Raw genomic sequence first — 14,896 nt, 5'->3', positions numbered from 1 at the left:
TTCTCTTGGTTTTTAATTATTACATCAGGCTTCTAAATTAAGAGTACCTTTATGCAATATAAACCGTTTGAGTTTGAAAAAAGATGTTTTGTATCAGTGAACGATATAGGAAAGCGTTCAGTACGTCTCAACATACAAAAGAACGTAAAATATAATTGTACATTTAGCCACCCTACGTCCGTCATCGCTTCTATTGTCTTCAAAAACATATTGTGTGCTTGTCATGATAATTATCAGACGTTTGTTTATTTATGTGTCTCATCTAAAATGCTGGCCAGCAAAATTTTGATCATTAAATTCAACGGCAAAATTGATCTAAATGTTAAAGTAATTGTGAATAATAGTGAAGTTAATGTGGTTTTGTTTTCTCTTCATAAAGGAATTTGCATCAGTTCGATGTAAAGTGCGGAGCACCATTGGAAAAAAAACTTGTCGCTGAAGAATGATCAAAAAGTTGCTGGACGCAATAGCTTCAACTAATGCTTTGCAGGATATAGAATCGAAATTAGAGAAACACCAAGAGCCGTCCATTTGAAATCTTCATCATCATCATTTCAACTAAAGGTTTTTTTTTAACGAAACGGAAGTTCGCTCGCAGATTCGGATCGGAACATCTCATTCGTTTTCGCTAAAGCTCGTAGCCGTCATTAATCATGATTCCCATGAAGAATCGCCAAAAATACAAAATTGGCAAGCGATGAAGAAACGCCGGCAAAAACAAAGAATGATAAATTTGTCTTTGTTGCGTTTCTTCACACTTTGGCGATTCTTCGTGGTGATTAAACAAATCCTTGGAAATTTATCCTTTTACGAAATTTATCTAAAAGGCGTTATTTGTTCGAAGCTAGTGAATCTATCCTTTTATAAAAGTTACGAAATGCTGCCTGGTTCGATCCTAAGGAAACTCTTATTTTACGTCAGGTAACGGCATCTTGTTCGATCCTAGGGAATTCATACTTTAACAAAAGATCCCGAGGACACTATCATTTTACGAAAGATAATGTAGAGACATTTCAAAAACGTATTTTTACACTTTGGCGTTTCCTCAAACTCTGGCGATTTTTCTCTTCTTCTCTTCACACTCTATCGATTTTTCTTGGCAATTCATCATTATGAGGTTCCGAGCCTACGCTGAAATTGTAGCCTATATTTCTGCGTTTCGAAATTTTTGATCGCTGATATCTTTTTACGAGAGCCCTTTTTGAAAAATGTACGACCACATTTTCGAGTAAAAATATGTCAGCTTTGAATAAAAAATAAAATTGTCTGTGAAAGTTTCATGTGCTTTGAGAAAACTGTACCGATGCCCCAAATTTGCATCAAAGGTACACTTTTCTCAAAGCACATGGAACTTTCACAGACAATTTTATTTTTTATTCAAAGCTGACATATTTTTACTCGAAAATGTGGTCGTACATTTTTCAAAAAGGGCTCTCGTAAAAAGATATCAGCGATCAAAAATTTCGAAACGCAGAAATGTAGGCTACAATTTCAGCGTAGGCTCGGAACCTCTTATGGTTGATTTATTAAATCAACAAGAAAAATCGCCATAATGTGAAGAAAAACCAAGAAATATCGCCAAAGAGTAAAGAAACTCCAAGGATCATAGAGAATTGAAAATTTGTCTTTATGGCGTTTCTTCACACTTCTGAGACTTTTCTTGATGATTTAACAAATCAACTAAATATGATGAATTGTCAAGAAAAATCGCCAAAGTGTGAAGAAACTCCAAAATATGACAAATCGCCAAATAATACAATATTGTCGATTTGACTATAACTTTTATTTAGAAAAAGATTGTACGGGACAGCAATGAAAGTAAATATATAGGTATGGCCAAACGTTCAAATTTGTTCTAGCTGGAGCACATACGGACTTGCATGGCGCCACCTCAAACAAACTCATTTCTAGTGCAAATTTCCTCTAGAAATGAGTTAGTTTGAGGTGGCGCCATGCAAATCCGTATGTGCTCCGACTTGTATGGACTGGCCATACCTACTTATCTACTTTCATTGCGGGACAGTATGTACTGCATATCATATAATTCCTCTCTCTTGTGTTTATCTGGGTTCTACGAAGCCAAAATATAATTTCGGACTACAAGTAAACCGTCTCGACCAGTAGTTATTTTCCTAAGTTCCTAATGAGTGCAAAAAGGCTATTTCAACATTAGTTAGGAAAGCATAATTTTTATGTGAATGTTTCTGAGGTTTTCCATCTCAATATTTTCATGAAGTTACAAATAATCCACAGAAAATTTTATTACCCTAGAACGAGGTCAGAAATACATCAAATAAATCAAATAGAAAACAGACTTGGAAATTGTTATTTTGTCTAAAAGTTGATATTAAAATTCTTTGGAAATCGTAAATCGCATAATTGCATGAGCAGGCATCTCAGGATTATAAATCAGGAACTTTGAAGTTCGTCATATATTCATATTCTTATCTTATTCCTGGCCAGATTCTGTTTTCATGATTGAGCTCAATCATGAGCTTCACTTATACAAAGAGTTGAATTGATTTCCTATGCCAAATTGTAATTTGGCGAAAAAGAATGTTCCGAATCTGCGTTTCGTTAAAAAAAAAGCCTTTAGTTGAAATGATGATGATGAAGATTTCAAATGGACGGCTCTTGGTGTTTCTCTAATTTCGATTCTATATCCTGCAAAGCATTAGTTGAAGCTATTGCGTCCAGCAACTTTTTGATCATTCTTCAGCGACAAGTTTTTTTTCCAATGGTGCTCCGCACTTTACATCGAACTGATGCAAATTCCTTTATGAAGAGAAAACAAAACCACATTAACTTCACTATTATTCACAATTACTTTAACATTTAGATCAATTTTGCCGTTGAATTTAATGATCAAAATTTTGCTGGCCAGCATTTTAGATGAGACACATAAATAAACAAACGTCTGATAATTATCATGACAAGCACACAATATGTTTTTGAAGACAATAGAAGCGATGACGGACGTAGGGTGGCTAAATGTACAATTATATTTTACGTTCTTTTGTATGTTGAGACGTACTGAACGCTTTCCTATATCGTTCACTGATACAAAACATCTTTTTTCAAACTCAAACGGTTTATATTGCATAAAGGTACTCTTAATTTAGAAGCCTGATGTAATAATTAAAAACCAAGAGAAAATGTAACCAAAACCAAAATTTAGTTTATCCACCCTATATCACATTTTGAAATCGTGACTGCAGCGCCGTCATTGCGACCGCTGAGTTAACTAAATTTAAATTTGTGGATTCCATTGTTGTGGGATAAAGTGTGGGTTAAATAAGATTAATACCTTTGGAAAACCCGAAAACTAAATTTCTTCGACTGTACGTCTTAAATTTCTAAAAAAATTCGCATCGAAAACTGATTTAAAACTGCCACCCTACAAAAACGATAGGAAGGTCAAAATAAACAGTGATGCGTTTTTTTTAATTTTGAAGCGCACTTACAGTGGTACAGCTAAGCTTTGCTAAGAATCTAATTCAAGCCTTAAACGGGCCCAAAAAATTCAAATTTTCATCGTGAAAAAAGTGAATTTTACGATACAACTTTACAAAAACGATACGTTTAAATAAACAATAATACGTTTCATTTTAAAGTTGAGGCGGACTTCCGATGTTAATTGCTGTATCTTAGAATAATTTCGATTTCTATCGAAAAATTTCTCCTCATAAATTAAAAATTCGAAACGTATATGTCCGCAATGGATACCTTCCGAAAGACCTATGACATAACCGCCGTGGAACTGTTTTAAAGTAATTTCTTCATTCTTTGCAATCTGTTTTTTGGTGAAATAACTTCACTCTAAATGAAATGGCATAGCAGTGAAGTTGGTTACCATACAAATAGAGCTAGGCATGTTCACTGAAAAATATCATCAATCGATGATAAAATTTGCTAATAATCGATACTATATCAATCGAATATTTTATTGATAATTGATAAATATAGACTGATAATCGAATTATCAGTCAACATTTCCCGATTATCAGTCGATATCTATCTATTATCAGTCGATGTTAATCGATTATCGATAAAAGATTCGATTGATATTGATTTTTTGAAATCGTTAATCGATTTTAAGGAAATAATCGATATTTTATCAAACGAATGAATTATCGAACATGGCTAAATAGAGCGCTGAGATTGGTAATAATTGGTTTGTTCCAAGACCATATGAATTGCCAAATTACTGACAAATTCCATCCATAGTGACACAACCTCATCAATATTTATTTAAAAAAAATCTATATGGATGAAATTGTGTTCGTTTGTCCAGTGAAAATTCGTGCCTTAAACAAACATGTTGTACATTTACACAAAAATGAGTCATCATGGCTTCATGGTACATAAAAATAAATTAGAATGTCTCGTCTAAAAATATGTCACTAAGTTCTATTTAGTGTACTGTAAAAAAAGACGTCCGTGGTTAGTTAGATGTTCCACGACATGACATTCTAAATAGGTACTAAATAAGTACTAAATAGTATATTTCGTATCTAGGACTAAAAGTCTTTTTTAGCGTGTGAGAGGTTTTCAGACAGAGTTGAAGGCGAGGTCTGGAATCGAATACGCTAAAAAAGACCTTTAGTCCGTGGTATGAATTCGCCTAGTCGGTTGGCCTGTAGAGGCGCCACAATTTTTTTTAGTACCTCTTTCTCACTGGACTATTTTCTTGTGAACTAACTTCAGTTTGTATTAATTTGTCAACAAAAAAAATACGATTTTTGTTTGTTTTTTTTTTTTTTTTGTAAGACAAATGACATCACGATCTATGGTAAATGAATGAAAATCTTTGTGATTCAGCAATCGTGTGAATTGTTTTCATTATTCAATATTTTCCAAATGAATAGGATATTGACGACATCGGAATATTTTTTGAGGTTAGTGATGCAATAAATTTGCTGGAATTTACTTTCGCGTTATATCCCGGCTATTTATTTAGGACCAAGATACTCTCGACAATGACGACAACAACTACGTCAAATTTGATGTAGGAGTGTTGGATTTATTGGAGTTTGGTGGTCCGAATATGATGAGGAACGGGGAAGAAGTTTACAAGGCTTCACATTTGCTAGATCTGGGAGTTGTGTCGCAAGGAAAAACTATTTGTAAACTAGAAGGGATATGTATTCAATCCTCACACCCTTCCGAAACTCCTCACAATTTAACAATTTACACAGAAAAAAATTTTAAAGACTGGAAATTTCATTGTTCGTGTAAAGCTGGGAACGGAGGTAAATGTAAGCACGTATACGCAGCACTGTTACACATTCATACGTAAGTTCATTCACATCAGATAGCTATAAAGCATCTTTCTGGTCTTTTTAACGTTGCGCTTTAGCAACGAACTAAACGAACAACGATGAAGACCAACCTATTACCACCTACAGCACGAGGCTAATAGGTTAATAATGCCTACAAATTGAAATAGCTTAAAGCTGAAATGCCTACAAATTGAAGCAGCTTAAAGCTGAAATGCCTGCAAATTCAAAGAACTAAACGCTGAAATGCCTATGAATTTGGCTAAATAACTGAAATGCCTACAAATTCAAATAACTAAACGCTGAAATGCCTACGAATTTAGCTAAATAACTGAGATGCCTGCAAATTCAAATAACTAAACGCTGAAATGCCTACGAATTTAGCTAAATAACTGAAATGCCTCATAAGTTTAACTAAACAACTGAAATTCGTTCGGGATTTCAGCTAACGAATCGTCAAAGCTTGATTGCAAGAACGAACAGAGCTTTTATGCTCTTCCCTTACCCACGGTTCACGTTAAGTGATTGAATCAATGAAAGAGAAGCTGTTTCGACCTCCGAATACGATGGTGGTCACAGGACAGTATAGAACTGTCCATCATCAGTTGCTTCCATCGTATTCGTTCACAAGACAGCGTAAATTTTCGATTGAACAAGTTTTGAAAATTTACATAGAAAAATTGCCATCTTCGATGGAATGTTCGGATACTAATGGATGGCTACTTTGAAAACCCAACATGTAGCAAAAAACACGAGCGAAAATTCATCACATTTGAACAACAAACAAAACACAAAGCCAGCGACATCGTACTCACGATCACACAATTTCAACCAAATTCTTTCCCAATGAATCACCAAATTGATCTCCTGGCTCGCATACGCACATTTAAACACGAAAACCACGCCAGAATCCATGAAACACCAAGGAAATTCAACGAATTTCAGTCAACAAAATGAAAACACCACACCGAATGAATCAGCCTCAAGACAATATTCGATTGCAGGTAACTCCGATTTCGTTATTTAACTGCCATACAAGCGCCCAAGTGGTTTCGTAGCTGCCTACCATCCAAATTCTCCATAGAGTCATAACGTCCGTAAAGACTCGTGAAATGGTCAACATCATTGTAAGTTTAGTCGGTAATACACGTTACAAGTTTTACATCGCATTCACATCAGATAGCTATAAAGCATCTTTCTGGTCTTTTTAACGTTGCGCTTTAGCAACGAACTAAACGAACAACGATGAAGACCAACCTATTACCACCTACAGCACGAGGCTAATAGGTTAATAATGCCTACAAATTGAAATAGCTTAAAGCTGAAATGCCTACAAATTGAAGCAGCTTAAAGCTGAAATGCCTGCAAATTCAAAGAACTAAACGCTGAAATGCCTATGAATTTAGCTAAATAACTGAAATGCCTACAAATTCAAATAACTAAACGCTGAAATGCCTACGAATTTAGCTAAATAACTGAGATGCCTGCAAATTCAAATAACTAAACGCTGAAATGCCTACGAATTTAGCTAAATAACTGAAATGCCTCATAAGTTTAACTAAACAACTGAAATTCGTTCGGGATTTCAGCTAACGAATCGTCAAAGCTTGATTGCAAGAACGAACAGAGCTTTTATGCTCTTCCCTTACCCACGGTTCACGTTAAGTGATTGAATCAATGAAAGAGAAGCTGTTTCGACCTCCGAATACGATGGTGGTCACAGGACAGTATAGAACTGTCCATCATCAGTTGCTTCCATCGTATTCGTTCACAAGACAGCGTAAATTTTCGATTGAACAAGTTTTGAAAATTTACATAGAAAAATTGCCATCTTCGATGGAATGTTCGGATACTAATGGATGGCTACTTTGAAAACCCAACATGTAGCAAAAAACACGAGCGAAAATTCATCACATCTCAGGTGAAACGGCTACGATGTTTCACGAAAAGCCACTATAAATTCAACTTTTTTCACGATGTTGAAAAGAAGACAGCGATGCAGAAAAGATCTACTTTATCATCTGTGTCAACTGTCACTGCGACGGTTAAATACAAAAGTTTTCTTTCTTACATTTGCCGAATACACAAAGCACAAAACAACTAAACAAACTCAAGTAATAAACAAATTAAGGATCATCATGGATCAACTTAATGTATCGTTTGAGATCGATTCAGATGAATCAATTACTGATTTACTCAATTCGACAGCCGGTAACTGTTTCCTTTAGCCTTGATAACTCATTGATATCATATAAAACAAGTTAATTTCAGAGAGCATTCACAAGTTAAATGTTGACACTGAAACGCTGCAAGAAAACTTAATAAGCGCAACCGACCAATTTATTGACAAAATCATTATTTACTACTTGCGACATCTCAGCCTCGTTGGTCTCGAAGACTTGATGGAATTGCTAAACGAACAACGTAAAAGCTTTGACCGGCTTCCAACACACAAAAAACAAATCCTACAAATGTTCCGTGAAAATAGAGAAATGATTGAAGTGATTTACTTCATTCGGTGTTCTAAGTGTGATAAAATAATTGAAAAAAATTCAGAAAATTTGGAACGAGCTATATGCTGTGATACTATTTTGAAGAAAACAGAAACAAATTTTTTTGTGTACATGCCACTGGAAAAGCAAATTGTCCAATCCATAAACCGCAATTGGGAGGCCATCAAAAATTTCGACACATCTAACCGGGACAACGACAACATATCCGATGCACATGACGGTGATATTTTGAAGGAAGTGTTGCAGAAATACGACGATGACGATCTGAACATTTTATCATTATGTGTTAACGTTGATGGCGCGAACAGGTTCAATTCGAATTCAGTATCGTTGTGGCCGATTCAATTCATTCAAAACTTTCTACCACCGGAAATTCGATTCCTACCACACAATGTACTTGTGTCGGGTCTGTTGTACACTGAAGGTCACTTTGATTTTCGCGAATATTTCCTCCCAATTGTGAGAGAATTGGAACGTTTGGAGCAAGAAAAAATTGTCATGACCATTGAAAATGTAGTTTACACGTTTCAACCAGTAGTGACACACTGCGCTGTTGACCTGCCAGCTAAAGCGAAAATTCAGGAAACAAAACAGTTCGGAGGCTACAACGCTTGTAGCTACTGTCACATTCCCGGTGTGCAAGTTTCCATCAGCTGCAAGACCAAGAACAAAAAACGTAAAATCAAAAACGGGCAGGAAAATGTTCAGTCGAAGAAAGTGTTGCAGATTCGCTATCCGGAAGGAACTGATTCGTTCGCGCTACGTGATGAGAAGGACACGTTACAGAAAATGGTTGCTGCATCGAAGTGTACTAATAACGCCGTGGATGGCATAAAAGGTAGGTTGTTTACTCAACGCAGTGTGTGTCTAGGGAATTATCTTAAAGATGCTTCATGATAAACATGCACGACATACTATTAACGTTGAATTCTCAACTGACCACACTTTGTACCTTTCAGACGTTTCGTGCTTAGCAGCGTTACAACATTTCAATATTGTGAGAAGCATCGGCATTGACTATTTGCATGGTGTACTGATTGGAACCGAGAAGCAGCTGATCAATTTTTTTTGCGATCCATCGAACAGCCAGTCCAGTTACTACATAACGAAGAAGAAACGAGAACTCTTAAACAAGAGAATTTTGTCGATCAAACCGATTCGTGAGGTGAACCGTAAGCCTCGATCATTGGACATGCGATCAAAATTCAAAGCAAGCGAGTACCGGTCAATGCTTTTGTACTACCTTCCGGTTTGCCTTCAGGGTTGCTTGCCTGATGTGTACTTGCAACACTTCCGCATTCTATCGGCTGCAATTTACATATTAATGAAATCGGAGGTCCCACGCAAAGCAATTGATGAAACCGAAATTAAGTTGCACCGGTTCGTGAAGCAACATCAACAATTGTTTGGTGTTGAAAGTATGGTCATGAATGTACATTTGTTGAAACATTTGGCACAAGACGTGCGGTGGTTGGGTCCGCTTTGGTGCCATTCAACATTTCCTTTTGAAAGAAACAATGGTGTCTTGCTCAAAAAGGTGAATGGTACCACAGACGTCTTACTTCAAATTTCTTCGAAGTATTGCCTGGCAAAATCAATCAAGCAAACTGCACGTTCGAAATCAAAAACAAAAACGACCAAAAAAGTTTTACTTGGCAAAAGTGTAAAGCTTGTCGATCCGACGCTGCGCGTGTTCAACATTGAAAGCTTAAAGGAAATTGATCTTTCAAACATCGAGTTGTATGTCCATAAGCGCATAAATTTGAACGACACCATTTTCACCAGCACATCATACACTCTACCGAAAAGATCAGTCGACTATTTCGTCGAGGCGACTAATGACATAGTTGGTAAAGTAAGATTTTATTTTGAGTCTAACAGTAAAGTGTATGCGGTCATAGAGGAGTTCGAAGTAATTGACAATATTGCGCACATATTGAAAGTACAGCCGACAAATCGTAATATTTTGGTATCGGTCAACCAAATCGAGCAAAAATTTATTTATATGAAGGTCGGGTTCCACGAATATATTGTTTTGCCTCCGAATCCGTATGAGAAAGAGTAGTGAAATTGTAAATCTATCGGTTGAATTAGTTGAGTCAATGAAGCCAATCAAATTATATTTAATCGACCTTTCAGCTCCGAATTTTATCGAATTGTCTTTCTTTGTTTTTTTTTTTATTATTTCCTTACTTGATTTAAACGACTCTTTACACCTAGACCGATTGTAGTCTCATAAGGACGATTTGTGATAATTTCCACTATTTTTCGATTTACGAGATTTTTATTCAGTGGACTTAAAACAAGCATAAAATTGTGTCTAGTCTTTAGTATGTACATTTGTATGTAAACTATAAACAGGAATTTGCCTCCAATGCAATAAATGTGTTAAATATGAATGATTATTTTGACTTTTTTTCTATAACTGTGAAATCCAATTTAATTCGGTTTATTCATCGCAACAGAAAAGGTGTTGCTCCTCACCGGTCGCATTCGAACTAGCAACCTCTGGTTATAAAACCAGCGCCCATCCAACGAAAGTACCAGCACTATCAAAAATGTGTTGGAGAATCAAAGTAACACGATTGTAGAACCACAAAGTAATCTGTGTTATACTTTTAACCAAAATTCTAAATTACTGCACACAAATAAACGGTCCTTTCTCAACTCAACATCAAATTAGTTTCCAACCTCCAACAGGATATGGAGCCCCAAAACGTTTATTAAATTGCAAAATAGCGGGGCATTGCAGCATAGCAAGACATAGCGGCATAGCGAGACATTGTGGCGAAGCAAGACATAGCGGCAAAACAGCGTAGTCAGGCATAGCAACGTAGTCCGGCATAGCGGCGTAGTCCGGCATAGCAGCGTAGCCAAGCATAGCAGCGTAGTCGGGCGTGGCAGCGTAGCAAAGTGTTGTGTGGATAATTACAAGACATTTGGAATTTGCTTGTTGATCATGGAGAATGAAGAATGAGGAAATTCATGGTTCAGGAGGAGTACCAATCGTGAACGTTTTTTCAGAATTAGCATGATGGTATTGATCGTGTACGTTTGAGGAGGAGTGTTGGAGAATCAAAGTAACACGATCAATTGTAGAACAACAAAGTAATCTGTGTTATACTTTTATGCAAAATTCTAAATTACTCTACACAAATAAACGGTCTTTTCTCAACTCAACATCAAATTAGTTTCCAACCTCCAACAAAACGAGATCATTTCAGATGTTTTTGTGTCACAAATATGTCTCGGTTTATACGTCACGGAGCACGTATACTCGAAAACTGTAGTATAAGGAAACAGTCTTAGGCTAAGGGAACATAACAATCCTGAAAAATCAAATTGTTGCATAGTTGATATGCATTGGTAGCATCTATACGTTTGTCGAGAGAGTTAGGTTTCGCTAGACTACTTTCGGCACACTGATACCAAAAATTCAATCCGAATTTTTTTCTAAATTCATTTATACAATTTTGACGAATGATACCAATCCAACTCAGATGCTTTCTATATGGAATTCTCGTGTTCCGTATGTGTTCATATGTTCCGTGACATATGTGAAGTACATGTCAGATGTAACTACCAGGGCATATGATGAGAGAGACACCATTTGAAAACGTATGTTCTATTTTAGAGGATTTGTTGTAGAAGCAGATCCTATCAAAGTGCGCGATACCCCGGAAAGTAGTCGGATTCAAAAAAGTAGTGATGTAGTGCGATTATTTTGGGAAAGCTGCGAATGGAACTAGAGCACTGCGCCGGCCAGCCGAGCCACAGTTGGCGGCTGAGACACAACCGAGAGGTATTGGCGGCCGAGACACAACCGAGAGGTATTGGCGGCCGACGAGTGTAATTATGGCTTAATTACAAGTCGATATCACAAAAAAATACCGCTGCTTACTACTCAAATCCAAAATTTTGTCTGAGCCGATCTCATCCGTAGTGTGTTGTTTGCATCGAGCCTATCTACGCGAAATGATACAAACCTCAAGAAAGGTCAGAGAGCTTGATAGTAGTATCAGTTCCAGACGGATGATTTTAGGCCATTTCGCTCGCACGAACCAAATCAATTATACGACCGACAACGCAGGTACAACTTCACAAGCTAGTGGAAGTGTAGGAAATCACAAACGTAATTCTACAAAGTCCCAATATGAACCAAATTCTAACTAATGTTTTTAGGCCACAATCAGCCGCCGATCTTTACCTCGGCTTCTGCAGATCTACTTTTCGGCGACGGGATCTACCGTTTAGTATCGCTCTTACCCAATGTTAACATCAAAGTATCATCAATAACTTTCACGCTCCAATTAAACAGAAAATATTTTATTTTTCTTCATTTCGATAAAATCGAATACAAATTCGATTTAAATTACAAATTCAAATCCGCGTTCTGATTTGATCGCACTTCTTGGGGTGCCTGTTTGTTCGTCACGGTTCTTACAGCATTCGCGATAAGTTCATTGAATCTTAGCTGGTTGACTCGTTCTCCTGATTCGGTAGCAACACATTTGCATCTGGCTATCCGATCGATGAAAAGTTGTTGTATCCGAGCAACCTTCTCGGGGGTTAACGGATCTTTTGGAGGCTTGATAGTGATCACTTTACCCTCTTTAACTTCGTATTTGCCTCTGGTTCCTTTCAGAGTTTTGCTTGTTAGTGAAGCTAAATTTTCTTTGTAGGCATATTGCACGCAGCTGAGGATGAATGTCGAATCTCTGTTCTTGGTGAGGGCAATTTTTTTCAGATTTGTGATTTCATCATCCGTGAAAATGTCATTGCCCACTGCGGATACCGAAGATATTTTGAATATGGAGCTTGAGTTCTGACCTGTTGACACTGGAGCTAGATCTGCGGATGTGTGTTGATCGACAAACGAATCGGTGTCGCTATGAGCTCGTGCGGTACCCGTCGACACCAGGTCCAGATCTTCGGATATGTGTCGATCGATAAACTGTTCCGTTACATCACTCGAACCAGCGTTAGTTGTTAAAAGACGGACCAGATCTTTGTGCTTCATTGTTAATTCGGAGTGACAAACACTCAGTTTGAGGAACCGTTTCTCCATCTCCTTGTACTTCTTCCGCCAATTTTCACAATCACTGCATCCGTTTGTGTCGTCTGGTGCTTGACAGAGATCTTGCCGATTTGATTTGTTGTTTTCCTCTCGTGTAGTTTTCGTTGGTGGTGTCGTCGTCAATGCAGGTACATCATTTTCGCGATCTGCGTTGTTGTCGTTCTTTGTCACACGTTCGTCATCGAAGCCTATGAAGCCATTTTAAGAAATTCAATTAGCAAAATGACATACATTTGTCTGTGCAATTTCAGGAGCACACTGTCAGAAGAACTTCCTGTGCGAAATTATAGAATTCAAAAATTCTTACTTTTCAATTTATTCAGTACCGCATCAACGTACACTGATTTTACGTTAGGCACCCGTGAAGATTCATTGGGACCAGTTTTGAAATAATTATGAATTGAGGAGCTGGGCTTGGTTTCGGATATGGGTTTCTTTTTACTTTTCGTTGGTTTCATTTTGGTGTTATTGTTTAGTTTCGGGACAGAAAATTCACTTGAATTTCACTTATCGGCACACATACATAACCATACGCACACGCAAGCAATCGCATCACCAATTCTTCATTCAATTTTCGTAATATTTACTTTTCAGCTAAAAAATTAGTAAACAAACATATCTACGAAGATCAAAAAATCCACAGAGAATAAAGAAATATAATTACCAAGAATGCTTTCGATTGAAATGTCTGAAAAATCGACTAAGTCCATTCTGCTATTTACACAATAAAACGTTGCGGATAATAAACGTGACAGATACATTGGCACGAGGAAACACTGTAACGTCACCAACGTTTGTACTGCATTGCCGACCAAATATATTTACCATTTCAAAAATAGTGAAAAATGTACCTGAGATTTGAACAACAAACAAAACACAAAGCCAGCGACATCGTACTCACGATCACACAATTTCAACCAAATTCTTTCCCAATGAATCACCAAATTGATCTCCTGGCTCGCATACGCACATTTAAACACGAAAACCACGCCAGAATCCATGAAACACCAAGGAAATTCAACGAATTTCAGTCAACAAAATGAAAACACCACACCGAATGAATCAGCCTCAAGACAATATTCGATTGCAGGTAACTCCGATTTCGTTATTTAACTGCCATACAAGCGCCCAAGTGGTTTCGTAGCTGCCTACCATCCAAATTCTCCATAGAGTCATAACGTCCGTAAAGACTCGTGAAATGGTCAACATCATTGTAAGTTTAGTCGGTAATACACGTTACAAGTTTTACATCGCATTCACATCAGATAGCTATAAAGCATCTTTCTGGTCTTTTTAACGTTGCGCTTTAGCAACGAACTAAACGAACAACGATGAAGACCAACCTATTACCACCTACAGCACGAGGCTAATAGGTTAATAATGCCTACAAATTGAAATAGCTTAAAGCTGAAATGCCTACAAATTGAAGCAGCTTAAAGCTGAAATGCCTGCAAATTCAAAGAACTAAACGCTGAAATGCCTATGAATTTAGCTAAATAACTGAAATGCCTACAAATTCAAATAACTAAACGCTGAAATGCCTACGAATTTAGCTAAATAACTGAGATGCCTGCAAATTCAAATAACTAAACGCTGAAATGCCTACGAATTTAGCTAAATAACTGAAATGCCTCATAAGTTTAACTAAACAACTGAAATTCGTTCGGGATTTCAGCTAACGAATCGTCAAAGCTTGATTGCAAGAACGAACAGAGCTTTTATGCTCTTCCCTTACCCACGGTTCACGTTAAGTGATTGAATCAATGAAAGAGAAGCTGTTTCGACCTCCGAATACGATGGTGGTCACAGGACAGTATAGAACTGTCCATCATCAGTTGCTTCCATCGTATTCGTTCACAAGACAGCGTAAATTTTCGATTGAACAAGTTTTGAAAATTTACATAGAAAAATTGCCATCTTCGATGGAATGTTCGGATACTAATGGATGGCTACTTTGAAAACCCAACATGTAGCAAAAAACACGAGCGAAAATTCATCACATTTGAACAACAAACAAAACACAAAGC

General features: G+C 37.0%; 2 protein-coding genes across 4 annotated transcripts; one reads left to right on the top strand and one right to left on the bottom strand.

Annotated features, from left to right (window-relative positions):
* Nucleotides 1–7,903: 7,903 nt before the first annotated feature.
* LOC119081128 lies at nucleotides 7,904–9,990 on the top strand. The gene is made up of 2 exons (XM_037189872.1): nucleotides 7,904–8,630; nucleotides 8,752–9,990. Exons 1-2 carry the CDS (start codon nucleotides 7,904–7,906, stop codon nucleotides 9,855–9,857), a joined length of 1,833 nt encoding a protein of 610 aa, XP_037045767.1. The 3' UTR covers nucleotides 9,858–9,990.
* Nucleotides 9,991–12,100: 2,110 nt separating this feature from the next.
* Nucleotides 12,101–13,650, bottom strand: LOC119080943. 3 transcript variants are annotated; one of them, XM_037189569.1, is made up of 3 exons: nucleotides 13,534–13,626; nucleotides 13,177–13,463; nucleotides 12,101–13,057 (listed from the first exon to the last, which is right to left on the bottom strand). In XM_037189569.1, the coding sequence occupies exons 2-3, from the start codon at nucleotides 13,325–13,327 to the stop codon at nucleotides 12,165–12,167; spliced, it is 1,044 nt and encodes a 347-aa protein (XP_037045464.1). In that variant the 5' UTR covers nucleotides 13,328–13,463; nucleotides 13,534–13,626; the 3' UTR covers nucleotides 12,101–12,164. The 3 variants fall into 3 exon arrangements, with proteins under 3 accessions (XP_037045464.1, XP_037045466.1, XP_037045465.1); XM_037189571.1 differs by lacking the exon at nucleotides 13,177–13,463 and having other exon boundaries at nucleotides 13,534–13,650; XM_037189570.1 differs by lacking the exon at nucleotides 13,534–13,626 and having other exon boundaries at nucleotides 13,177–13,472.
* Between the last annotated feature and the right edge of the window lie 1,246 nt (nucleotides 13,651–14,896).

This window comes from Bradysia coprophila, unplaced genomic scaffold (assembly GCF_014529535.1).
Source record: "Bradysia coprophila strain Holo2 unplaced genomic scaffold, BU_Bcop_v1 contig_350, whole genome shotgun sequence".
Classification (NCBI taxonomy): Eukaryota; Metazoa; Arthropoda; class Insecta; order Diptera; family Sciaridae; genus Bradysia; species Bradysia coprophila.
This window is presented reverse-complemented; position numbering and strand designations above follow the sequence as displayed.

Excerpts from the sequence above, each read along its gene's own strand:
- LOC119081128 (XM_037189872.1), top strand. The coding sequence starts at position 7,904 with ATGCCACTGGAAAAGCAAATTGTCCAATCCATAAACCGCAATTGGGAG. Across the intron at positions 8,631-8,751 it reads CGCCGTGGATGGCATAAAAG|ACGTTTCGTGCTTAGCAGCG; the intron begins GTAGGTTGTTTA and ends TGTACCTTTCAG.
- LOC119080943 (XM_037189569.1), bottom strand. The coding sequence starts at position 13,327 with ATGAAACCAACGAAAAGTAAAAAGAAACCCATATCCGAAACCAAGCCC. Across the intron at positions 13,058-13,176 it reads GGTACTGAATAAATTGAAAA|GCTTCGATGACGAACGTGTG; the intron begins GTAAGAATTTTT and ends ATGGCTTCATAG.